General features: G+C 37.3%; 1 protein-coding gene across 1 annotated transcript in view; it reads left to right on the top strand.

The window, feature by feature from the left end:
- jarid2b (jumonji and AT-rich interaction domain containing 2b) overlaps positions 1 to 26,705 on the top strand; it is a 138,775-nt gene that overhangs the window by 81,121 nt on the left and 30,949 nt on the right. Inside the window, exon 4 of the mRNA XM_028461162.1 lies at positions 17,181 to 17,404. Coding sequence (XP_028316963.1) covers positions 17,181 to 17,404 — 224 coding nt within the window. The remainder of the gene's footprint in view (positions 1 to 17,180; positions 17,405 to 26,705) is intronic.

Here is a 26,705-nt window from a genome sequence, read left to right on the forward strand (position 1 = left end):
GTTTGTCAAACATGGTTAAATTAAGGCCGAATGAAATGTAATGCTTTTAATACTGTCAGCTATAAAAGCTGGAGAAAATTGACAAAATAATCAACATTTAAAATAACCAGAGGAAAAACTGAACAGAGAATTCAATTCAACTCAACTTTATTTATACGGCAACAATAGTCATCTTGTAGCGAATAAATAAGATGAGAAGAAGATGAAATTCAGATGGGCTGTCTAAGACAAAAGTTAAGAATGATGATAATCTTTGTGGTTTTGCTTTAATCAGGGACTTTGTTCCATTTCTTAAAAAAAAAAAAAAGGGAAACGTGCCAACCATGACAATATCAGTGAGTGTGTGACAAGCAGAAAAAAAAGTCATTTTCTTTGGTTACATCTGCAAAATATATAGGCTTTACACATCCTGTGCCTTCTACATCTTCTTTCCATCAACAGTTTCAGAATGCTGGAAAATCGGCTAAAAACAAACGTGTGAAGTCACAGACAGAACATTTTTGCTGCGGTTGTTTTCACTTCAACGTGTATCAACTAAAAAAAAAAAAAAAAAAAATCAGGGCTTTGTTTGATTCAAACAGCGAGGAGGAGGTTGGTGTGTTGGTACATGTCTGCTTTAGTGGCGTGTGCAGTTTTGTTCTACAAGCTGGTATCTCGCATCATTGTAAAGCTGGAGGCGGAGTCTCAGGGCTGGATAACAGCAGATGTCCTTCTGTAATAAGGGGTCCTTTCAGACTCCATTCACTGTATGTGAATCACAGACTATACCCCCCCCCCCTTCTTCCCTGATATGTGATACCTCCAAATCTCAGCATGGTTTTTACAGGCTTTCATCTACCTGGATTTAAAACAGGTGCTTCCTGCAGTAACATAGGTTTTAGCAGTGATAATTATTGACAGGAAATTTTTATTTTATTTTTGTCATAGTTTTTTGACTTAAATACAAATTAGTTTTAGTCAAAATGTAAATACATATTTCAGTTATAAGTAAATAACATTACGATTTTAGTCCATTTCCTTGAATGCATAGAAATTGTAGAGCAGTGTTAATTTTGACAGTAAATTTGGATTTTTAGTCATAGTTTTTTGACTGAATGAATATTTCAGTTATAGTCTAGTTTTAGTCAAGTAGAAAACAATTTTAGTCGATCAAATCAGTTCCAGATACAGTCGACTAAAATATATAAAATGTAAAGCATAGGAGTTTATACATTGGAAAAAAAAAAAAAAAAAAAGATTCACTTACCATTTATTAACCTTATATTGGATGGTATTAATGTTTGTAAATACACACATACAGATTTGATATGATCAATACCTATAATTTCATCATCAGAACTCATGTGATCATGCTTTTTCATGTTAGTTTTTACTAGTTGACAAAAATATCAATATATATATATATACTGTATATATTTTTTAAGTTAATCATGGTCTCGTTAGTCAACAGAAATAACACTGCTTGATAGTAAAGCAATGACTTCAAGCACATGATAGAAAAATCCCTTTTTTTTTACAAAGCGTACATCGAAGCTGATGTGGAAATCAGAGAAGATAAATGGCTTTGTGCTGCGTGTGCGTGTGACTGGCAATAGCAAAATAAATGGTTATATTGGAAGCGAGTGAGTGAACGGTTGTGCAAAAACACGCTGGTAAAAGTAAAGTGCTGAATGAGGATAGAATAGAGAAACACTCAGTATTTTCCTCTCACTCACTCGCTCTGATGGCCTGTAGAGCGTAATGTTGAGTTCAGTTCGAGGCCAGGTTGGCTTGTGGTTTTCATTAGTTCAGCACACACACACACATGCAGTGTGAAACACACACACACACACACACACACACAGAGACAGACACTAACCCTGAATGAAGAAAGGCGTTCAATCTGATCCCTGATAATGAAACTCAAACCTAGCCAGTTTTTGATGGTTTCTCCTTCCCTCTTTTAAAAGCGTACAATGTATGTGTACACGGCTTTATCTCTCTCTGTGTATGTGTTTTAATATGGGGAAGAAGTGTCTCGTGCCCTGCACTGCTTTACAGTTTTTTGTTTTTTTTTTCGATTGCTATCAAGCATTGGTCGAAACTAAAGTCACATGTTCTAAACTGTAAGCACTGTCTGCATGTCCATCATAGATCTGAGCTCAACACAACACACCTCAAAAGAACTCATTCAACCACAAAACTCGCAAATAGTCTCACTGTGGAAACACACATTGTCACTCTGAGCACACTGGATGACAAAACACTAACAACAAAGAGCATTACATAAAATAAATGTTGTATTTTTTTTCTCACCTGTTTTCTCATCTGTAAATAATAATGTTCCTCCACACCCTTACTATGTGCAACATTACTCTGTACTCATTGTAAAACCCCATTTACTGCTTTTTTTTTTCTTTCTGTACTTCACCAATATCTACTATTGATTTTATTTTGTCACATTTATTTTATTTTATTGTATATTTTATTTTTGCCTTAATTTTTCTTTTCTTTATTTGTATTTAGCTTTCTTGTTTGCTTGCTGTTTGTGTCTTTGGCTGCTGTAGCGTGTGAATTTCCCCACTGTGGGATCAAATAAAGGATAATCTAAGGTAATATAATCTTAAATCAGTATTTTATTATAAAATCAGATCTTGTATACGCTGTTATATACTGTATTGCAGCAAGACTGAATCAGGAATGCAGCAATTTACAGTAACCAAGAACATTTGTGCTTTTGTGTAAGTACTTCAGGACCTCACAAAAAATATAAAGAGAAAAATGCAGAAATCAGAACGTGGTCTCTGTAGTTGGAATTGCTTCACTGTTTTATTTTATTTTTTTGTCAATATTTTTGATATCGTTTTCAATAGATTTCAATGTGGCTGCAGCAGACATTTCCCCATGTTTTTTTTTTTCATTGTGTTTTGATTGTGTTTTAACTGTTTTGAATAGAGATGTCCCGATACAACTTTTTCACTTCCGATACGATACCGATATTGCAGCATTGTGTGTTGGCCGATATCGACCCGATGCGATATCAGCACGAATCCTACATACTTTAATTACTTGTTTTGGAGTGTGGAATGTTAGAAAAGTCTTGATCAAGTGATGTCACTCAAACAGAGAACAATAGTCAGCAACAGTAGGTATGAGAAAAACTGACCCATTTATTATTAACCAATTGGTTACATCAACATAAGATCTACAGTATTCTACGATTGAATAAATATAATATCATATATATCGAGATTTTAGATGCAGTCTGATCAAACCCGATATTCGTTTTCTGGCTGATATTTAACCGATATCCGATATCAATATTGGATCAGGACACCCCTAGTGTGTTAGTATTTGAAAAACGTGCTCTTAAAGTTTAGCGTTGTGCAGGTGGTGAACAAATGACTGAGAAAAGAGTTGAACATGTGATTTCAGTTTTGACCATTGCTTGTTTGCAATCGAAAAAAGCTGTAAAACAGGGCCAACTGTGATGATGCCAGGAGCCTTTACACCTGGCACCAGGCTAAACAGAAGGGAGGAGCGCCAGTGTGTGTGTGGCCGCTTCTAATATAAAGTGAGAATTAACTTTGCAGGGAGAGAATGACGGGAAATGACAGAGAGAGATAGAGAGAGACTGGGTGGAGCAGCAGGGTGAGCGATGGGATGGGAGGCAGCGACAGAAGGACAGGTGCGAGTGATTTTTGGCAGGAAGTGACTCCCCTTAGAAGTCTTTGAGATCCGCTCTGTGTTTGCCTTCCCATGCTCCTGAGATGGAGGGAGGGACTGGCAGCACTCCCCCGAAACATGCCAGCTTATTGTAGCCTTCACTTAGCAGCCTGGCCATATTCTTTAAATGGGCCTCCCCTGCCAACTTAGGGCCTTGACACACACACACACACACACACACACACACACACACACACACACACACACACACACACACACACACACACACACACACACACACACACACACACACACACACACACACACACACACACACAGATATTAACAACTTGGCACACTCCACTTAGTCCCATGGTTTACTGACCTAGTTGAAGTCGTACACCGATCTTCCTTCTTTATTTTTGTTTCCCAGCTGAAGTAAAACTCCCTGAAAATCATCCTGTTTTATTTCTGTGTATTTCTGTTCTTTGGAAATCAAGAGAGAGTTTTTTTTTTTTAAATCTATATCCTAGAAGAATTTCAACTTCTTTCTCAAATCTAGTAAGAAACCTGTCGGACCTGAGATGCGTATTCTTTAAGCTCTTAAAGTTTGTAGATCTGGTCCAATTGGACATAAAATATGTATAAAGTTTGCTTATGTTTATTTCATTATTTCGCTTTATTTCATTATTTCGCATAAATTCATTATGTCTAATGTTTGGCAGCAGTGGGTTCAGGCTTAAAGGGAGATCGGCTTTTTCGGGTTCGGGTCTGTACGCTGATGGCTACGGGCCGGTTAAACTTTGTAGGTCCGATTAAAGTTAGCTTTTGAGGCACGGCAGCCTCAGGCCCTGTTTACACGAGAACGCTCACGGGTGAAAACAGCAAAATGTTTTCCTAGATTTTGTTGATAGGGCGCCGGGGTTTTCATGAGGTAAAAATGCAAGAATCCCGGACCACCTTCCAAAGTGGGAAACCTGGTGACGCTCCGCTGTCTCGCCACCGTGTAAACAGTATAAACGGCAAACTGCGGTTCTCGTCGCAAACAGATGACATCACAAGCATGCGCCAGTGGAGGTAAACAAAACACCAAAATGACTACCGAGCTCCAACTAGCCTTAGCTGCAGTAACTGCTGTACAAGAGTCGTGTCAGCAAGTGTGCCTATTAGAGGGGGGAGAAGAACAGAGGAAAACACCTTCACATTCACAACATTTTTGATGGACCGGAGAAGCAGCGGAGGGATTGACAGAATGTAGAGAAGAAGAAAGGTTCTATGTTGCTACCTAGCCACCTGGCGCGCACATTACATAGATAAATAAGGGAGTTTCACACACTTGTCGTGTGCACGCAGAATTCCACCCCAACACAATTGTGTAAACGCGGAATTAAAAGTGGAAACAACACACCACTTTTGCGTTTTGATTTGAGAGCGTCTCCATGTAAACGTGGCCTCAGTGCTCATGCCTGTGACACAGAAAGTTTTGTTTCCATGTTTACACGGAGACGGAAGGGGTAGTGTTTTCAAAAACTTCCGCTCTTGAGCCTGTTTTTAAAAAGTTTTAGTTTTTAAGCACCAAATCGCCATTTAAATGCACTGCCAAAACTCAACAAAACTTTAGCATTTCACTAGAAAATGGTGTAAACATGGCCTCAGTATGTGAGATGCAGTATTTGCAAGATCTTGGTTAGAATGTTGGAGTTTAATCAATGATGGAACTGATGTACACATTGAATTAACACAGCAAGCCAAATGTGTTGTGTGGGCAGTGTGTTACTGTACAGTTGGGGACTGCTTGTGTTTTGGGCATAATTGTGTAAGAAACATTGTGAAGTTTTATTTATTTATTATTCAGGTACTGACTGAAAATCTGTGTTCTTTTGCCTGGATTTCCACACACACACACACACATACACACACACACACACACACACACACACACTTATTCCTCTCCTGAACCTCATTTCTGGCTCTCTTTGAATCTCCTTTCTCTCTGTTGTCTCCGCCAAGACACACACTCAGCTGCTTGTTTTGTTTAGACTTAATGAATGCCGAGTGTACACACACACGCACGCACGCACACACACACACACACACACACACACACACACACACACACACACACACACACACACACACACACACACACACACACACACACAAGCGTCTTGTCTAGCTTAACTGATGACTCTTGTCAGTGATGCATAATCACCATTTTCATTTATGCAGGATTACATGCATGTGTGCACACAAACACTGGCAGTGTTTTAATAGAGGGCCATAATGTGTGTATTGATTTGCTTTAGATGATATTGCAAAGTGACCTCAATGCATCACGACACCTACATTTATTACAAACTCTTGGTAAATTAATGGTCATGCAGCGCGAAAAAGCAAACGCCCAAACAACTGCTGCTGCTGCTGCTGCTGCACACACACACAAAGCCACACATTTATTTTAAACATGTTCACGTTTGTTTGTTTGTTTGTTTGTTAGTTACTCACGATAGTTGCCTAATCATCATTAGGAGGAGCCTTTTTTAGTTCAGGGGCCACTTATTAGGGCCGGACCAGAAAATACAGATTTTTATTTTTATAGATTTAAATTCCTCCAGGATGTCTGTGTACAGGCGTTTTAGATGATTTTCACTGATTTTTCTAGACCCACAGAATATTTTGTCCTATGACAGAGATTAGACTCTTTACTTTCATCAGAAAATGTATTTAGTTTCTAGCTTGTTTCGTTCTTACGTAATCAGCACTTGAATAGAGGCAAGTTTCACTCCTTTCCTCTCCCTCTGAGCTCTGCTTATTTCTCATCCAAAGGTGCGCTGCTGCCACCTACATGTCACCAGTTGGTCACTACATCATTGTAGAAGTTAGATATTCACGGGAAACCTTCGTCACACTGTCTCCTAGCAAACCCAGCAGAAAAACACAATTCACCTCTATAGACGTGAATGGCACTCAATGAGTTATTTGTAGCAATTCTAAATCAAAGGTAAAAACATTTTTTGCGGCATATAGAAAAAAATATTTGTTAGAAATCTTTAGCTTTGATTTATGCTTAGATCTTCACATGGTCAGAGTTTTCTGAATGTTTTTGTGTCATCTATTGGAATAAAACGCGCACAGGATTTCAGTGGTACAGGATGTGTAATAGCTTATTCACGCTGCAGAGCACATTCAGTCAAAGTGCTGAGCTTGTTTCCCATCTGGGGGTCATGAAAGACAATATTCCCCATAAGTGCTTTTCTTCTGTTTTAGTGTAGCCTGTAAACCTGTTTGATTGCTGACAATGTATTATACGGTTAGTGTATTATATGGAGCAGGCTTAAAGTGTGTGAAGCACATGTGGTTCTGTTTCAGGTAGATAGTCTTTTATTGACAGTTTCGTAGTTTTCTGTTGTTTTTTTTTTTTACTTACTCTGATTAATGTTTGCAGACGTTTCTGAGTGAAGAGTTAGTTTTGATCCCAAACGCATCAAAAGCATGCATGTTTAGGTTTCATTTGAGTCCCATTAATCATCACAGACAGCCAGGTCAACACCTCTATGCAGTAGTTCTTTACTACTTACAAAGGTTACATCTAACTATGCCGTTTAATCAGATTTTTGAAACAGGTAAGCAACAGGAAATATTTTCAATGTCACCCAACGTCCCACTTTATAACGTCGCTGGATTAAGCTTCTGTTTGTGCATTTCTAGGTTGATCTTTGAGCCCCATCCAGATTAGGTGTAGCGCCCTTCATACATTAGCATTTTTAAAGTGACAAAAGGGGACAATGGGTGACTTCCATGTGACCTAATATAACATTTATATATTCAGTGGGACACAGTATAGCGTAATCTATTGTCAAGATGTCTTTTCTCTGCACATCTGCCTATCACGCCATCGTTTCATTCCTCCCTAAACGGGGACCGAACTGACAAGGTTGTATTTAAATGTGCAAACGGATGATGTTTTATTATATATCTTAAATTGATATCAGCTTGGACCATATATATGTTTATATGCACACAGTAAAACAAACCAAGTATTTATTTGGTGTTTACATCACTATACTATTAAAACAAGTTTATTATTCCTCTGTTTTCTTCACAGCAGGTTTGATTTACTCACTACGGCCTGTGTTTATTTGTGTTTGCGCTGCACACACTCATTGTATATGTCACCGAGTTGCATTTAAGAAGGTCACAGGGTTGCCAGGTCAGTTCACCGCAGCGCCATCCCTCCACTAATTGCAAGTAGACAGAAAAGCAATAAGCACAGTGAGTTAAGTGCGAGTTCATTTCAGACTGTTTACACGTGACGGTCATTTGTTTGTTGCTTTTACACGAAAGGGTTAATTTTTGACAAAAAAATGTCCAATTTATGTTTTCTAAGACTCTAGCGAATTAAAATAATACATGTGAACCAATATCAGGGTTGGGGTCGATTACATTACAATTTCAATTATCCTTGTTCAATTACAATTTAATTATGACATTTTTTCCAATTACAATTAAAGTACAATAATTTTGTATCCTCAGAAAATCGATTATAATTACTTTCTCAATTACAAACGTTTAATTACAATTAATCACAATTACTTCAATAACCTAATAAAAGTTAACCTTCCTCTTGTGTTAGCTTTCTGTTAGCATCTCTTATGATAACGGGTCCTAAATCAGCGGTAAAATACACTAAAAACAAATATCTATCGTCTCATTTCTTTCCTATTTATTGGTTACTTTGTTAAGTTTCCTAATCAATGAAAATATAGGTTATACTATATTTGGTTCATATGTGTAGAACTGTACATAGAACAGTAACATGGTTCCCCAGTTTTGCGTTAAATTGTAATTGACAATATTTTATAGACTTTTCATGGCATTTACAATTACAAAGTCAATTATCTGAACTCAATCACAATTAAATTACGATTACGACGGCAACAGATTTCTAAAATTACAATTATAACTACGACATAATTGTAATTTATTATCAATTACGCGATTATAATTATAATTGACCCCAACCCTGACCAATACTATATCAAAATATATTGATATTTTTGTTAACTAAGACAAACAAAACTGTAATGTTCACATGGTATGAAATCTATAAACATAAAATAGTCCTCATGACTAAATTTGGACTAAAACTAGATTAAAACTTGCCGTCAATACCAACGCTGGTTGCGGAAGCTCACATTTGTTTTAATAATAAACAGTCACTGCTCTGTTCAAAAGCTCCACAAATCTTATAAAAATGTGTTTTTTTACGAGTCGTCGTTTAGCGCACACACTGGATGCACACTGCTATGTTTGGTGTAAACCAAATGCTTTCCTGTGGGCTAAACATTCCTCAAACCTCAAAGGAGTCGTGTGCTTAAATGCACACATAGTCCTGGTATAGGATTAGTGGTGACAGTGATCACCAGGAGATTTAAAAAAAAAAAAAAAAAGAGTTGTTTCTACATGGATGGATTTGATCTAAAACGACTTCCCAGACACACAAACACATTTGGAGTAGATCATTTGTTGGGAATAAAACATTCAAACAATTTTCACTCCTGAGTAAACAAACATTGCTGTGTGTTATTCATATGTGGACTAAACAGTTGTTCACGCTCTCACAGAACTAGTGGAGATGAGGCAGGGTTTTTTTTTTAATTTTTTGTATCAGAACCATATGAACCATCTGGATTATATTAATACAGCCCTGAAGGTACTGGGTTTGTATAAATGTTCTCCTCAAACACAAACCTTTACCATAAGATAGCGTTTAACGTCTAAGCCTTGTCTCTTATGATCATCTATCAGATATTGCTCACATTGGGATGTACACAAGGAATTTTATTAGTCATATTTATGAACCTTAAACAGCTTTTCTCTTAAGGGATAAAAAACATGGCTAGTGTTTTTAGGACTGTGGGAGGAATGCACACACACATATTGGCACAGCACATACTTTACAAACCTAGTTTAATGTTTTCTTGTTAAGTCCCGTTCCACTGAGGGATTAGTTAAAGGTTTACTCAACTCCAGTAAATCTGTTTTCTATAGCGGTGTTTCTCAAATGGGGGTACGTGTACCCCTAGGAGTACGCGATGGCACTCTCTAGTTAAAAATGATAATCACACTGAATATTACCAGCAACTCACTCAACAACGACAAAAACACACAAAATAAGAGAAAAATATACTGAACTAGAAAAGCACTCGGAGAGCGCAGACGTCTGCCAAACAGCTCAAGCTCAGCTAACACACTCTGGTTACGGTAACATGGTAAACTCAGGATTATCATGACTAGCTGTCAACATTGAGCTGTGTTACCATGACTGACTGACAACAATGAGCTGTTGACTCTGAGAGAACCTGACATCATCACAAGTTCCACAGTGTGGATTGGAAAAATATGGGATATATATATATATATATATATTCTTTTGGTAGCCATAACATTACCAAAATGTATTTATTAATTTAATCACCTGTTCCTTGTCCCATTTATCTATTTTCCTGAAAATTTCATCCAAATCTATTTATAACTTTTCAAGTTATCTTGCTAAAACACACACAAATGGAGGGTAAAACACAACCTTACCGCTCTGCGCTTCATGTGAAGCGTTGCTTCTTCGCTTCGCTCTTGGCGGAGGTAATAGTAAAAAGATCTATGTCTATGTTCTATGTCACACGCTTTGGCAATGCAAACTTGTTTCCCATGCCAATAAGGCTCTTTTGAATTGAATTGAATTAATTCAGGAGGCACTAAATGTTTCATTCCACTTATTTACAACAGGGCTTTTTCAAATGTGTGTTACCACTCATTCATTCCATCATTGTGCTCTATAGTTGTTTTTTTACCATAGAATTCTGTGTAAAATGTTGAAGTCGGACAAAGGGGGTACTTGGATTCAGAAATAAGAGAAAGGGGTACTTGAGCCAAAAAAGTTTGAGAACCACTGCTCTATAGCACTAAAAGAACGGTCAAACCTTGGGTTAACCACAAATGTTTATCATATATATTTTTTAATGTCAATATTTGTAATAAATGACAACAAACCACTATCACAAACTGTTCTTACATTCTGGTTGTTGGTACATTATGTACATGAGTTTGTAACATGGGATTGCTAAAGCTTGATTATGTAACTTTCTCTTTTATTTACTATTTTCCATCTAAAAGAGAGGCTGTTATAGTAGCTTGAGGGCAAAACAAAACCATAAGTGCAATAAATCGTTGAACTGGAATTACAATAGTCATCTGGATATTGGTAATAACAATAATAATGATGATGGTAATAATTGTACTAGTCATTATGATATCGTGAAAGTAATAGCTTTGGTTGGCTTGGCGTGTTTCAGTGCTTCCAGCTGTTTTAAAGCTGCTCATAAAGCCTGTTGTTGTACTAATGCTAGAGCGAAAGCTGCTTTTTTTTGTTGCATTTCAGGCCCAATGATGATTTCATATTTTATTGTATGTGTTTGCGCATGTTTTATTTTGCAGAATGAATTCATTACATTCAATTTATTTAAGATTGCGTTACACATTTAGTGCTTAATTTCATTATTCCTTTACTATAGCAAGTAGCAGGGGAGGGAAAATAGACTTAATTGTGTCTGAGTTATAATACGGTTATTATTCAAATATTAGTTTTAGCCTCAGGTTTAGTTTTAAAGTCTCACAGTTTGGTTTTAGTTACTTGTTCCAAAGTGTTTGCATCAGTTGAAAGCATATCAAAAATCGATTGTGCGAAAAAAATATCGCGCTATATTGTTGTATGGAGATATCGTCACACTCCTAGTATATACAGCAAATCTTAGCAACTCGTGGTCTAGTTTTGTGCGATTCCCAAAATAAATCTCCAAAATGACTCAAAAAAATGCACAAAAGACCAAAGAAACACATTAAAGTTAACGGAATTACAATCAAAAATATACAAAATGACTTCAAAAACACACAAAATAACAAAAAAAACACAAAATCCCAAGACACACATTTACACAGAATGGCTCCAAAAACACATGAAAGACCAAAAAAATACAGGAAAATATAAAGTTACAACAGAAATATATGAAAGTACTCTAAAAACACACAAAATGACAACAAAAACACACAAAGCCTTTGTTCTTTCCTCTATTAATGTTAATCTAAATGCTGACAATCAATCAATGTTTTTTTTTTCACAAAGCACTTTTCATACAAAAATAATGCAGCTCAAAGTGCTTTACAAGGATAAAAAAAAATGTCCATTATTGCTACTAAACAGTATAAAGGAAGGTTTGTTTAGTTAACAATACATATTCTAATATATAAACTGCATAGATGCTCATCCTTTCTACCTCATTGTGAACCAATTGGTTTAGGTTTAAGGTTTTAGAGACTGGAAGTATTTATGTGGTGTTTTCTGTGGTTCTGAGACTTAGTGGAGGTATGAATATAAAGAAGATGTGCAGCCTTTGCTGACTTTTCCCCACTGACGGAGGTCAAAGGCTCACTCTGCACTGGGTGCCTGTCATCCCCCTGATTGAATGGGCACACAATGGGGTCAAGTCTTCATAGCCGTCACCATGGAAATGCTAGTCATTGACAAGATGTTGATAAGATTGAGCCTGAACAAAGGAGCAAATGGTCAGGCCAGTCATTGATGGACAAGCTCTGTGTGTGTGTGTGTTGGTCAGCTGTTCACAAATGTGGGTTGGACACACAAAACCAGCTGTGCCTTTTCTATCCTCATCTGTCTTCTTCCTCCTCATCATTTTATATGTGAGCGGGAGATTACAAATGGTTCTTTATGCTCTCGCTTTCTTCACTCTCCCTGTTGCAGCTTTCATTTGCCAGTGTGGCTGGCTGGCAGGGTTTGTCAGATTTTCTCACTCTGCCTCTCTCAAAGATAATCAACGCTCTCATGCCTTCAGTGGCATGTGTAATATTAGACATTGCACAGACCTTTGAAGAGTAGATGGCTAGGGGCGAGCAGGAAGGAAGAGCTGGATGATAGGTGGATTAGAAAGGGATGAATAGGGACATCCTGCTTTAATCTCTCACCTTTTCTCTCCCACTATTGGATGCTAGTTTTTGCTTCTTCCGATGTCGGCCTAATTTCACCCTGCTGTGTGAGACCCATTTTCCCATCATGGTAAGCCACCAATGATCAATGTAGCACTGCTACAACAGTCATTACACCTGGGAACACAGTAGACCCTGGATTTAACCCACACACACACACACACACACGTGCACACACACACTGGCCTCTGGGCAGATGAAGGGCTAAATTGGAAGCTCATGTTTCCACTCAACCCTCTGAGCTGTGGCAGCTCTTATAGAAACAGTTGTGTCATTGCAAATTGTTCCCATGCTGATTTCTCTTGGATGTGTGCGCCTGATTGTGTGTATACTGTATTTATGTGTGTTACCCAAGACCAAAGCATTTCTATAGCTGCTTGATTGTCTACTTGAAGTATTATTACTCTGCCTGTAGATAAAGCCATGGAAATAATTTAATAAAATCAGAGGAAATTGTTTTAAAATTGCATTACATCATCGCGTCAGCAGTTGAATCAGGAGAGTCGGAGAACTGGCAATGCTTATGTAAATATGTACAAATGAAATTGAGCCCATTTACTGCATATGTATATATCAGTGTTGTAGTCGAGTCACCATAACTCGAGTTCGAGTCGAGTCTCAAGTCCTCAGTGTTCGAGTCCGAGTCGAGTCTGATTCACCGTAGAAAAAATACCAAGTTGAGTCCGAGTCGAGTTCTCTTCACCTGGAATTACGTCACATTTCATCCAACTTAGGAGAATATTCTTCTTTTTAAGGATGCCCGTTTGTGTCATTAAAAACATATCACAACTCAACCAAACATCATGGAACCATTGTTTGAGTAACTTTAGAGGCTACTCTTGTCATTATTTATTAGCTAGCTTATGACAACGTTATCAATGGTCAAAGTAGCATTAGCATCGACATCTGCTCATTTCTCTGGGTTCATCCTGGACAGATGTCTGTTAAAATTAGACCTTGTCCTCACCTTCTCTCCGATCGTTCTGTGACACAACAAGCATGTTGCTGTGCATTCTCCAGCGCTGGCTGTAAAATCTTTAAAGGCAAAAACTCACAACCCGCAGCTCCTTCAACATTTTGTCACACACTGAACATGCCTGAAAACTCATCTGTAACTAGGATTTTATACCAGAAGAAATAAAAAATAAATTAACAAAGTATTAATTGATGAATAAGTTTGAGTTCTCCGAGTTCTCCTCCGAGTCCTGATGCAGTGCGAGTCATTGGTAAACGAGTTAGTCGGGTCTCAACTCTTGAGTCAGACTCTACTATATACATTTCCAGACACTGGTCCTTGGTAAGGACCTCCAGCATACATCCAGAGTTAGTTAAACTGTAAGTAAGTAGGGGTTCAGTGTCTTGCCTAAGGACACTTCGACACATAGACTGGTATAGACTGAGATCGAACCATCAACCTCTCGATCGGAAGGCGACCCCTCTACCACCTGAGCCACGGTCTGGTAACTGATAACAAAATCAGCTGGAGCTCATCTAAAGAGACTATGGTTGAGTGTCTAGACAGGATGTAGTAAGCATTCCCAGTCTTATTCTACTCAAAGCCCTTTGACATAATAAACCCTGTGTCCACATCTGACCAGCAACCCTAAAGCTTGACTCCGTCTCATTCATCAAAACTACCACAACACCTTTGCTAATTATATTATCTGTTTATCTGTTGTGTTTACCGATTCATTACTCCAAGTCTCTTACTTTTGGTTCTTCTTGCACAAGTCCAGATTACACATTGGCATTCATCGGCCTGATTAGGAAGGAAAGCAAAAAGGATAAAAAGAAATAAAAGAACAATGCTTTTAATGAGCTGGAAGTTATTTATAGAGTTAGATTTCCATTTTTAGTGTTTGCTTGTATTTACAAACTGTGTGCGAAGTTGTTTCTGTCAGCATTGTGTTTTTTCCAGCATACTGCTTACATTAACCTTTTTGTTTCTTTATATGGTCTAAGTTTGTGAATTTAATTTCATTTAAGGTCAGGTAGAATAGCTTAAATGCAGGTTATTTTAGTGAGTGATTAAATTTAATTGTCTAAAGCGGTAAAAGTAGCAGTGTTATTGAGTTTTTGATAGCATACGGAGCTCTTTTGGTCTCGCACCTTTTCCCTCGATGCAGCATTTGGTGCAAAATGTGAGCAATAATCTCTCATTTTTCTCCGATTGAGCTTACATCCGTGTCAGGGCAGGTAATTGACACAGTTTGGACTTTGTGCTGTTCTCTGATTGGAGTGTAATCGCTATCATCACCTTTCCGAGCCAAATGCATTGTGGGTGATCGCCAGACAAGATCCTATCTTCTTTTGTCTCAGTTCAGTCCATCACAAATCGACAAATATCAGGATACCGCTTGTTCTCCACATTTATAGCTCCGCGCACACACACTTTCAGAACTAACACCTGCACCTGATGCCCACATGTTAACTGTGTCTGAGAGGAAATTTCCTCACTCAGGTGTGAAGGTGTGTGTGTGTCTTAAAGTCTCTGCTCTGTGTCCAAGATCCACTTTTTGTTATTCCGCTGTTTTCCTCACCTCCCCAGACACACACACTGTGCGCTAAGAAGACAAAAGGAAACATGCAGTGAGAAAAACGAGCAACGTCTCAAGGGTTTTGTGCACCACATAGCAAAGCCGGTGTGATGTAGAGGTGGGAATATCTTTTTATTTGAAAAAGAAACCTGACAAAAAAGAGTGACAGATTAAGAGGAGACGAACAATGATGTTAGTGTGTATTAGGGGTGTTGGAAAAAAAGCGATTCGGCCATATATTGCAATATTACGTTGTGCTATTCGCGGATCCATTCAAAATGCATCCTTATTGATTTTAAAAAACAAAATAAAATGTATTTATTTTATTTAACCAGGGAAGTCACTGGAGGAAATATTGTAACTGCACAAAGAAGTGCTCTGAAACCTGGGCATGTTGACCAGCTTGTGTTTTTTCAATAAAATCTAAAAAGAAAGTACTAACTTTCTACATTTATTTGTTGTTCTTGGCAAGTTGCACTAAAGTCGAAGTTGGTTTAAAAGCCACAGGCAGACTGTATGTTATTTTTTAATTTTAAGTTAATGGCACATGGCACGTTAAAGCCAATGTTTTGAGTGTAAAATGTGTCAATAAAATATATTTCATGCATAATGTTCCCTTGAAGGTGTACACATTTACAGATTAGTTGTTTCTTAAGTCATATATTGAAAAAAAAAGGCAATAATGGCCTGATTTTAATATCGGGATATATTGTATCGTATCGGGATACGAGTCGTATCGCTTGATGCCAGCATTACACACCCTTAGTGTGTATGAAGTTTTTTTTTCAACACACAAGCAAGGCTTAATCAACAGCTTGATCATTGAGTCGAATGCACAGAAAGTGCTGCGCTTGTGTCTAAGCAGGGCATACACACGCCAAACACACATACACACCACATGCACGCACACATAGTGATCCATTTTCCATTGTGGTATAATTGCTGCAGCAAAACATCTCTGGAGCGAGACAATAGCCACAGGGCTGCTGTAATAACAACAGATTATCAGCGTGTGAGAAATCAGACCGGATTATAATGACGCTAGTTTGTTATGGAATGAGTTGGCAGATGTATAAAAGCTAAAAGGTGTTTGCCTTTGATTCCTATATATTGTTGGACCAGTGGTTCTTCAACTTTTTTCGGTTGCACCCCCGCATCACAGCAAAATTTAAACTAACCTTAATTGAAAAAGATAAAAAATTGTGTCCATTTTTCTTCAAAACTCATAAAAAAATTACATAAAATATGCAATCACATGTTTTTGGACATGATGTCAGGGGGGCTCGTCCCATAGTTTGTCAACCACTGTGTTCAACAGTATGGGGTTTTTTTTTTTTTTTTTTTTTTACAGTTGCTTGTAAATAATTTGTTAAGGTTCTCGCAGATCCTTAAAAAGTCTTAAACGGCATTGAATTCATGAAACTAAAAATAAGGCCTTAATTGTCATTAAAATGTCTTAAATTAATGTTTCAATAATATATCAGGTTTCCCGCAGATCCTTAAAAAGTCTTAAGTTTTAACATATAATATAAAATTGCCTGTCCAACAAATATTTTTCTTACTAGCTTTTCTTAATGGTTTTTATTTTTTGTATTTTTGTTTTATAGGTTTTTGGCTATTTGTGTATTCACCTTGGGTTTTTGGAGCGATTATGATTATTTTAGTCTTATTTTGTGTGTATTTTACTGTCATTTTGTGTGTTTTTGTGTGTTTTCTTTGGGGGCCACCAGTTGCACATCTGCACTAGACACTGGAAAAAAAAAAAGTACCCGAGCTCTACGTAATTGATGTGGCATTTTGTCCCCCAATTCTATGTACTGTGAAGTTGGTCTTAAATTTATATTCAAATGGCAATAAAAAGTCTTAAAAAGTGTTGAATGTAATTTGACTAAAGCCGTAGGAACCCTGCATATTCTGTAACGGTTGTTTCCTCTCTCTCAGGCCTCGCCTCCAGGCCCAGCGGAAGTTTGCCCAGTCCCAGCCCAACTCACCCAGCACCACGCCCATCAAAGTGGCTGACCCTGGAAACCTCAACACCGGCCTGGCCACCGTGCCGTCCACGTCCCTTTCATCGCTTTCCTCTTCATCGCTGTCTTCCTCCATCCAGGACCTATCCAGGCGTAAACCCAAGACGGAAGATTTCCTCACCTTTCTCTGCCTCAGAGGTAAGAGTCACAAAGCAGATGCAGGCAGGGTTGGGGTCAATTATAATTATAATAGTGTAATTGTTAATTAAATACAAATATGGTGTGATTATAATTGTAATTGTAATTTTAAAAATTTGTTGCTGTTGTAATTGTACATAAATTGTAATTTAGTTTAAGTCATTTACTTTGTAATTGTAATTGCCATGAAAATTCTATAAAAATTCTCAATTATCATTTAACGTAAAACTGGGGAACCATGTTCCAGTTCTGTGTACAGTTCTACGCATATGTAGCTAATAATAATTAATAAAAATATGTTTCATATCTAGCTTTCCCACATTTTACCATTTAAAAAAAACATTAAAATGACACAAAAAAGGCTCAGACGAACACATCATGAATATTAAAACCTATATTTTCATTGATTAGGAAGCCTAACAATAGATAGGAAATAAATTAGATCATATATATTTGTTTTTAGTGTATTTCACAGCTGATTTAGGACACGTTATCATAAGAGATGCTAACACAAGAAAAAAATGCTGGTCACTGTAATTGTAATTGAATTGTAATTTAACATGGGTATTTGAAAATGTAATTGTAACTGAAATTTTTATTTGACCCCAACCCTGGCTGCAGGCAGGGTTGATGTCAATTATAATTGTAATTGTGTAATTGTTGATTAATTACAATTATAGCGTAATTATAATTACATTTATAATTTTAAAAATCTGTTGCTGTTTTAATCGTAATTAAATTGTAATTGAGTTTAAGTAATTTACTTTGTTATTGTAAGTGTCATTAAAATTCTATAAAAATTGTCAAATATAATTTAACGCAAAGCTGGTGAACCATGTTACATTTCTACACATTGTAGTTAACAGTTCTCACATTTGACCAAAAAATGGAAATCTAGGGCAATACTGACACAGAAAAGGTTCGAATGTCCACACCAAAAATATTGAAACTTATATTTTTATTGATTAGGAAGCATAACAAGATAACTAATAGATAAGAAAGAAATTAGATGATAGATATTTGTTTTCAGTGGATTTTACAGCTGATTTAGGACCCCGTTGTCATGAGAACAGAAGGCTTCCAAAAGAGGAAGGTTAACTTTTATTCGGTTACTTATTTCAGGCTCAGTAATTGTGATTAATTGTAGTTGAACTTTCGTAATTGAGAACGTAATTGTAATGGACTTTCTGAGGATTAAAAGATGATTGTAATTTAATTGAAATTGGAAAACATGCTGGTAACTGTAATCATAATTGAATTGTAATTGAATATGGGTAATGGAAAATGTAGTTTTAACTGAAAAATGTAATTGTCCCCAACCCTGGCGGCAGGTTTTTTTTAATTAGCCTCACATCTTTATCTGGAAGTTGTTATTGGGTTTTTTTTTTTGCATTTAGCACAGGTTAGCTTCTGACGTTTGACTGAACAGGAAAACAACTCTCCCCCTATCATTAGTTTGAGGTGTCAGATTTGAAACCCCCTTTGCTCACTCACGCATACCCAAAGCCATGTAGCCAGCATGCTTTGTTGCCCGAGGCTACGAGGTTATTCTGCTTTTAATCAGCTCCCACATCTCTCCTACCTACCTTTCAACAACTGTCTCCTTAACACCCCGGCCTATCACCTTCTCCTCTAGCAGCTGCTGCTGCACGCAGCGCTCCTATCGCAGACAGACACCCTTTACTACATAACACTCCAGCAGTTCATCAACGCCGTGTTGCACCTTCAATGTCAAACCAAGTGTAAAAAGTTATGCCAGTGCAATTAGCGGCGATTGTAGAGTTTAGTGTGTGAATGTGTGCAGATTTCCTTTGTTTACCTTTTGACTTTGTCACTATCGCACACGTAGAAAACAAAACGTGTTTAATCCACATTAGTCGGATCAATTACAAGATGTGCATTGATTTTTCAAAGTGATTAGTGACTCGATGGGATCAATTACATTTTTCAGTTACAATTACGGCTTCAATTACCCATGTTCAATTACAATTCAATTACGATTACAGTGACCAACATTTCTTTTCCCATTGCAGTTAAATTACAATATTTTTTTATCCTCAAAGTCCATTACAATTACATTCTCAATTACTAAAGATCAATTACAATTAATCACAATTACTGAGCCTGAAATAAATAACCTAATAAAAGTTAACCTTCCTCTTGTGTTAGCATACCGTTAGCATCTGTTATAATAACGGGTCCTAAATCAGCTGTAAAGTACACTAAAAACAAATATCTATCATCTAATTTATTTTATCTATTGGTTACCATGTTAGGCTTCCTAATCAATAAAAAATATAGGTTTTAATATTTTTGGTGTGGGCGTCTGAGCCTTTTCTGTGTCAGTATACCCCTCGATTTCAATTTTTTTTCAATAGTAAAACATGGAAACGCTTGATATGAAACATATTTGAATAATTGTTAACTCCATATGTGTAGAACTGTACGTAGAACTGTAACATGGTTCCCCAGTTTTGTGTAAATTTTTATAGAATTTTCATGGCATTTACGTTACAAAGTCAGTTATCTAAACTCAATTACGATTATGTCAGCAACAAATTCTTAAAATTACAATTATAACTACGCCATAATTGTAATTATAACTTACCACAACCCTGGATGATGGGTAGAATGGCTTCTGCATAGATGGAAGGTTGTGGGTTTAAACCCTTAAGTGAAAATCACAGGGTCACTGATCGGATTGGAGTGAATGCTTTTGAGCCTGGGATTGTCTTTGTGCTGAGTCGTAACTTTTCTTTAGCGCTGCGTAAGCTAGGATCCAATCTGTGACTGTTAACAGGATAAGTGAGTGCAGAAAATAAATAGCCCTGTGATCATTGATGTCCTGGTTATCGGACAAATAAAGGTCATCTGTTGTACTGAACATGTTTACTTGATACAATTGCAATGCTTGCAGTGGTTATAGGTTCTGTTAATTTAGGTTCTTTTATTTTGGACTAGTATTATGCTAGCAGTTTAAGAAGTAGACTTCTATGCAGATGTTGTTGGTTTAAATCTTACCATAATCTACATCAGGGTTTCTCAAATGGGGGTACGTGTAGCCAAGGAGTAAGCAATGACACTGCTGGGATACTTGAGAATGGGAGAGAGAGTGGAAAATTAACCATTAAAGTGACCGGAAGTGATAAAAAACTATAGAAATAAATCTGTTCCTGTGTCACGTACTGAGATTACCTCCGTTCTGAGATTATAATCCTAACCCTAACCCAAACATAATCCAATAAACCAATAAAACACGTGTCCGTTCACTTTGAAAACAAAAATGAATTATTATTTTTGTAGCAAAAATCTTTTTCTGGTAGTAGTGCGCATGTGCATATATGTGCATATACAATCTCAGTACGATGTGCACTCAGTACATTTTTTTGGGGTCGCCTGGAGTTTAAATGGGGTTGCCTGTTATTTCGAAAAGAATTTTGGAATTATTATTCTTTTTTTATTAATAAAACAGACAATCTCATATTTCTATACTTTCACTTTGTGATATATAGATCTAGTTATACTAAAATGCAATAAAAAAAATATATATATATATTTTATGAAAATGGGGTCATGTTTAAAAAATATATAGTTTCCACTTATTTCCAAAATGAGATTCTTTAAAATGTGTGTTTTCATAGTTGTTTTTAAATAGTTTTCTAAGCAAAATGTTGTAGTTGGACAAAGAGGGTACTTTGATTCAGAAATAAGAGAATTGGGGTTCTTGAGCCACATCACTGTGGAGAGTTAACGATTAACGTGATCAATAAATTACAGTCACGTGCAATTATCATTTCTGTTATTTAAACTAGAAACAAAAATTGTAGAAGCCTTCTCTTCATTTCTGAGTAGAGAAGTGTCTCCTGCTTTATCCTTTGTTTTCCAAGTGTGCAGGAAGCCCCTAAAGGTGAGATTCAAGGTTGATGTAACATCCCTAACGCCAATGAAAAACTCATCCTCAGTCAACAACATGCCATAGGGGTAATATTAATATAGTTGCAATATGAACAGAATGGCCCTCAAATGGTGCGCTCTTAAAAACTTTCAATACAAACATTTAACTCGTAAAAATCAGCGCCCTGAGTGCATTTATGTGGTAATTTAAAGGCTGCTGAATACCCTGATGGATACACACGTCTTGTCACCAACTTTTATGGGATATTGTCTGTTTAATGATGATGGATTTTATATTTTCTAGTTTAATATGCCAATTGAAAAAGTTTGTGAGAAGGAATTTATTCAATTATCTTTACACACTGATGTGAGTTTAGGCTTACTCCAGACAAAAGATAGGATACAGGTCGCATACGTTGCAGGGCTGAAGTCAAAATGTATACAAAAAAATAACACACATATACATATATATATATTAACTCATTGAGTGCCATTCACGTCTATAGACGAGAATTGTGTTTTTCGGCTGGGGTTGCTAGGAGACAGTGTGACGAAGGTCTCCCATGAACATCTAACTTGTACAATGATATAGTGACCAACTGGTGACATGTAGGTGGCAGCAGCGCACCTTTGGATGAGAGATCACCCGTGATGGGCAGAGCTCAGAGGGAGAGGAAAGGAGTTTACAAGACAGAAAATGGCCCTACGAGAGTTGACGCTGAAGTTCCCAGCAGCACACACGCGACCAGAGCATGTGTGGAAGCTAAGTGGACTATTGAGAGTGTCGCGACAGTGAGATAAAACGATAAAAAAACGGGGCAAGCGCTGACACTCGGCGTGTCCGTATTGAGGAGGAAGTTGCGTGTGTGGAGAATGACGGGGGAGAGACTTGGAGGAAGGCCAAATTACAGTAAGAAATTCATTCAACTCTGACATTGATAACAAAATAATAATAATGTTGCCATCAAAAGACATCAATAGAAGGAAACCAATGTTGAGGTGTCACTAAAGCAAAAAAAAAAAATTGCTTCAAAGACACTGACAGATTTTTTCAGAAAAAGATGTTTTTAATCACAAATTTGAGATTTGTGTGAAACTTGCCTCTATTCAACTGCTGATTACGGAAGAACGAAACAAGCTAGAAACAAAATTATTCATTTTGATGAAATTAGAGACTTTAATCTTTCAGAAATCAGATTGTCATCGTACAAAATATTCTGTGGGTCTTTAAAAATTTATCAAAATGCTCTGAAACGGCTGGCACTGAGTGGGTAGAAATTTTGAAAATGGCTGACACTGAATGAGTTAAACACATTCAAGCCATTTAATTATAATAATAATAGTTTTTGTAAAAAAAAAAAAAATGTTCATTCATTTTCAGTACTGTAGTGTCTGCTAGTGGTATCATTTTTGTCCTTAGTTTAAAAAAAATCCAACCCCTGCTTGACTTTTCTGCGCTATCTTAATTTCCTCCTAATAATAACCCCACCGTCTGTTCTTGCACTTGTCAGCACCACCACATTCAACTCCTCTGAATGACACAATGCCGGGCTTCAGATTAATTTGCTGTTATCACCATTAACGTCTGCTGATGTTACAAAGTAGGCCCAGGACTCTGGAGACACACATTAGGCTCCAAGTCTGTCGGGACGTGCTGGTTATATGTTGCTATCCTGAAGAGGAAACATCCATAGTGGGATGTCATTTTAATCTTACAGGATTCATTCAAAACTGTGTAATTGGAGGCTGCTAAAAGTGACTGAAGCCTTTGGTGCGACGGGGCCTTGATTTGCATATTTAGGTCGTGATGTTACATTAGCTAGCTGCTATTCTCATGTCTCAATGCTAAGCTAACTTTACTAATGAGCTATGCTGGCCATACGTCCGATTTACCCGGACAAGTCCTCTTTTCAGGTTCTGGGATATTTTACAAATTAATAAAATGGTCCGGGTTTCCCAGGGACCTTGAAAGCACCCGGGAACTCGTTAATTTAAAAGAGCGTAACTCTGCTAATATTTCATCTATCCCAGATATTTCACCAGTTTCTGAAAGCTCAGGAGTTGACAGAATCATTAAAGATGCAGACGAAATAATCACACACAAGGAAAAGAGGGAGAGGGATTAAAAGAGACCAAATAACGGTGGATTTAATTGAAAAGTGTATATTTATTTACTGTTCTGTAAGCCTTGAGTTTTTTGTCATAGTTTTAATTTCGAGGAAGCAATATTTCTCATAGAGATCTTAAGAAAGTCTATATGAGATTTTTCAAGGACAGATTGTTAAAATGCATAATAAAGGTGATTGACTGAGTCTTTGTTATAAAGAGGGAAATACATTTTTAAACCTTATGCACGATAACTTATTTATTTATTATTTATTTTGTTTTGCCGTTACAAGTTAATTTTAAGAAAACGTCGAGCACTTTTATTATGATGAAGTCGGCCCAAGTGTCCTGTTTTTTTTTTTTTTTATTCAAAATATGATCAGACACCCTATAATAAGCTAACTTTAATAATAGTATATCAGCAGCTGGGCTGGTGTCTGTTGTTGGCTTTTTGTGTCATAATGAATAATATCTGATAAGTTTTCTGAAAGTCAGAAACTGCTGTGCTATCCTGTAATCATTTTTAAACTCGACTACTTGAGATTTAACGTTAACAATTAGATTTTCCGTGTTGCTTTATTGTTGTGTTTGCACAGCTTGTCACTGTGAGTGTTCACACTGTGAGGATGACATTCTCCTCTTTGGTCCCTGGTCTGACCCACATGCAGCGACCCTCACCAGGCCAAGGAAATGGTAGAATGTCAACAGGGCCCTTGAGGTTGCCTCAATGAATGTACATGTGAGGACAAACTCATGTTAGCTACTGGATGTCGTTCGTTTATCTCAAGCTTGCCCATCCATCAGTGTGTTTGTGTGTTACTCTCTGTGTGTCTGTGTGTGTGCGTGTATGTTTTCCACACACATCCACATCTCAGGGTATATGAGGAAAGACAAGCCTACGAGGACATCTGCGTTACATTGGCTAAGCTTTTCAAAGGGATTTGGAGTCTTTGATATTCACGGAAAGCTTTCATCCCCTTTAAGATTGGGATGTGTCTGCCAATCTAACAACACACACACACACACACACACACACACACACACACACACACTCTTTTCTACCTGCTACCAAAACGCACATATCCACAATCTGAATTTCTGTCCCTTTTATTTTTCATGATGAAGAGTTCACCTACAGAGCTTTCCATTACACCACTGACATCTACGTTTACCACTCCTATGTTTCTTTGTATTGTCTGACTTTTATTTCATTATGTCATTTGGCGATAAAATTTTATCTAATTCCTATTGTACAGAAAGTAGTTACAGTATATTGATTCAACCGAGGAGTGGACGATAGAATAGTTTGATGATTTCTGTTGACTATGAATGAAGGATATGAGTTGTGAGGCTTCTCCACCCACACTGTCTGCATCCTAAATTGAGCCTTTTAATCACTTATTGTCTGTTTTAGTGCAAAGGCCCACTCCCTCGCTGTAAAGTCGCCGTTCACATTCCCTAGCCTGTTCTCCACAGGGTGTTTATGTGTGGTCCAGGCTGTAGTGGGATTGTTTATAGCTATGAAGAAGGCCATTTGGGTGGTGGCCAAGACATTGCATCTGCCCCCGTCTGCCGCTGGGAAGGACGATGGTGTAGTACTGCTCAATGCAGGGTGGGGGCAACATTGGCAATATTTGTGATTAAAAGCCTCGAGTGTTTATTTTTTTTTTGTCTGTTAGTAATATTACAATAAAAAATAAATACATTTTAACCAAAGATAGATTTTTTAAATTTTTTTCCATGTCTGCACATGCTGTCAAAGGTCAACAGTATGGAAATGGAATCTTTTTACGACAGCAATGCATGTTTTGGTATTGCAGTTAAATAAATTAATTTATTTTATTGCATAATGATTATTAAAGGGAGAATATAGAACGAGAGGGCAGTGTAACACCTAGGTGAGGGGGAAGGGAACATGGAAGAGGGACTCAGGGTAGGAAAATGGAAGGGGTGGGGAAAAGTCAACTGTTTTAAAGTAAGAGTGCAATGTGATGTTATAATTGTGCATATTGTGTTTATTGTGTTGTGTATTCAGTTAAGCCAGTCTGGTGATAAGTGTGGAGAAAAACAAAAAAAACAAAGATAGACCTAATTCCTGAGAAGATTACATCAAATTTTGAAGGGAATCTGCATCAAATTTACTGAGTCTGGATCAGTTTGAAAAATTGATCCATCATTATCAATCATTGGCAAAGTGTTATAAAATGTTTTTCTCTGTTTGTAATTGACTGATCTTTATGAAATTTGACTTTGTTATGTGGGATTGGTTCTCGATTATATTTTGAAAACTTGAAGAAGATGAATGTGTTTGAACACGTCGGTGACATTCTCCTTTGTGCTTGTAAAAAAAACAACAAAAAACGCCTGAACAAACATTGTTCTAAGCGTCTTGTAAATAAATACACTTGTATGCAAATATTGTTGCATGTGTAAGTGAGTGCATGGTGCCAGTAGAGTCACCACTCCTCCCCCTCTGGGCTTTCTCTCCTCCCTGCCAGCCGCAGTATGGGGCCTCTCTGTCGGGTTCATCGAGGCCAATCCCTGTACTCTGCTTACATAACCTCCAAGCTCTGACCTAGTGAACCAAAGACCTGTGTTTCCTAGATTAGACTATTCCACATCTGGCTCTTTAGCTCAGTGCTGAGTCGCGGTAAGGACCTACGTCGGAACAGTTAGATTTGATATCTCAAGAGCTCGCTTTTCATCCGCTGCGATATCTGCTAAACTAGATGCAAATGTGCCCTTGTGGGAATTGTGTTTTAAATGCGACAGCTCCTCACGTGTGTCTCTGGTGCATTGATGCTGTGACAACCGAGTTTCCCCATGGGATAAGTTACTTTGCTCTTCCTCTAACGTCACTTTGCTATTTGATTAAAGGATGGAAACTGCACGCCGAGTTTGACATTCTCTGTTGGTTCAGCTAACTCACTTTTTCTCCCTCTCTTTCTCCCAGAGCTTATCCACTGTCTGTGGGGTTAATAGTTTGTTGACAGCATGGAACATCAATTGAAATTAAAGCCTAAATGTATACTTTCTCCATGGAGAGTTTTTCCCCTCTTACAAGTGAACCTATGTGTCGTCTCTCACTGGAAATTTCCTAAAAACATTTCCTACTCCTGTATCTAAGTGAAAACCAGCACTTCCATATTTTCCCATTAGCAGCTCGGCTGTCCTGATTGACTATAAATTAATGTCATTGTTTCACTTCCAGTTTGTGGGACACACAAATAGCAGGAACAGGGGGTTTATAATTAAGCCTAGTTACCCATGAGTCCCTGTTAAAAATGACAATCCTAATAGA

The sequence above is a fragment of the Gouania willdenowi genome, chromosome 11 (assembly GCF_900634775.1).
Source record: "Gouania willdenowi chromosome 11, fGouWil2.1, whole genome shotgun sequence".
Classification (NCBI taxonomy): Eukaryota; Metazoa; Chordata; class Actinopteri; order Blenniiformes; family Gobiesocidae; genus Gouania; species Gouania willdenowi.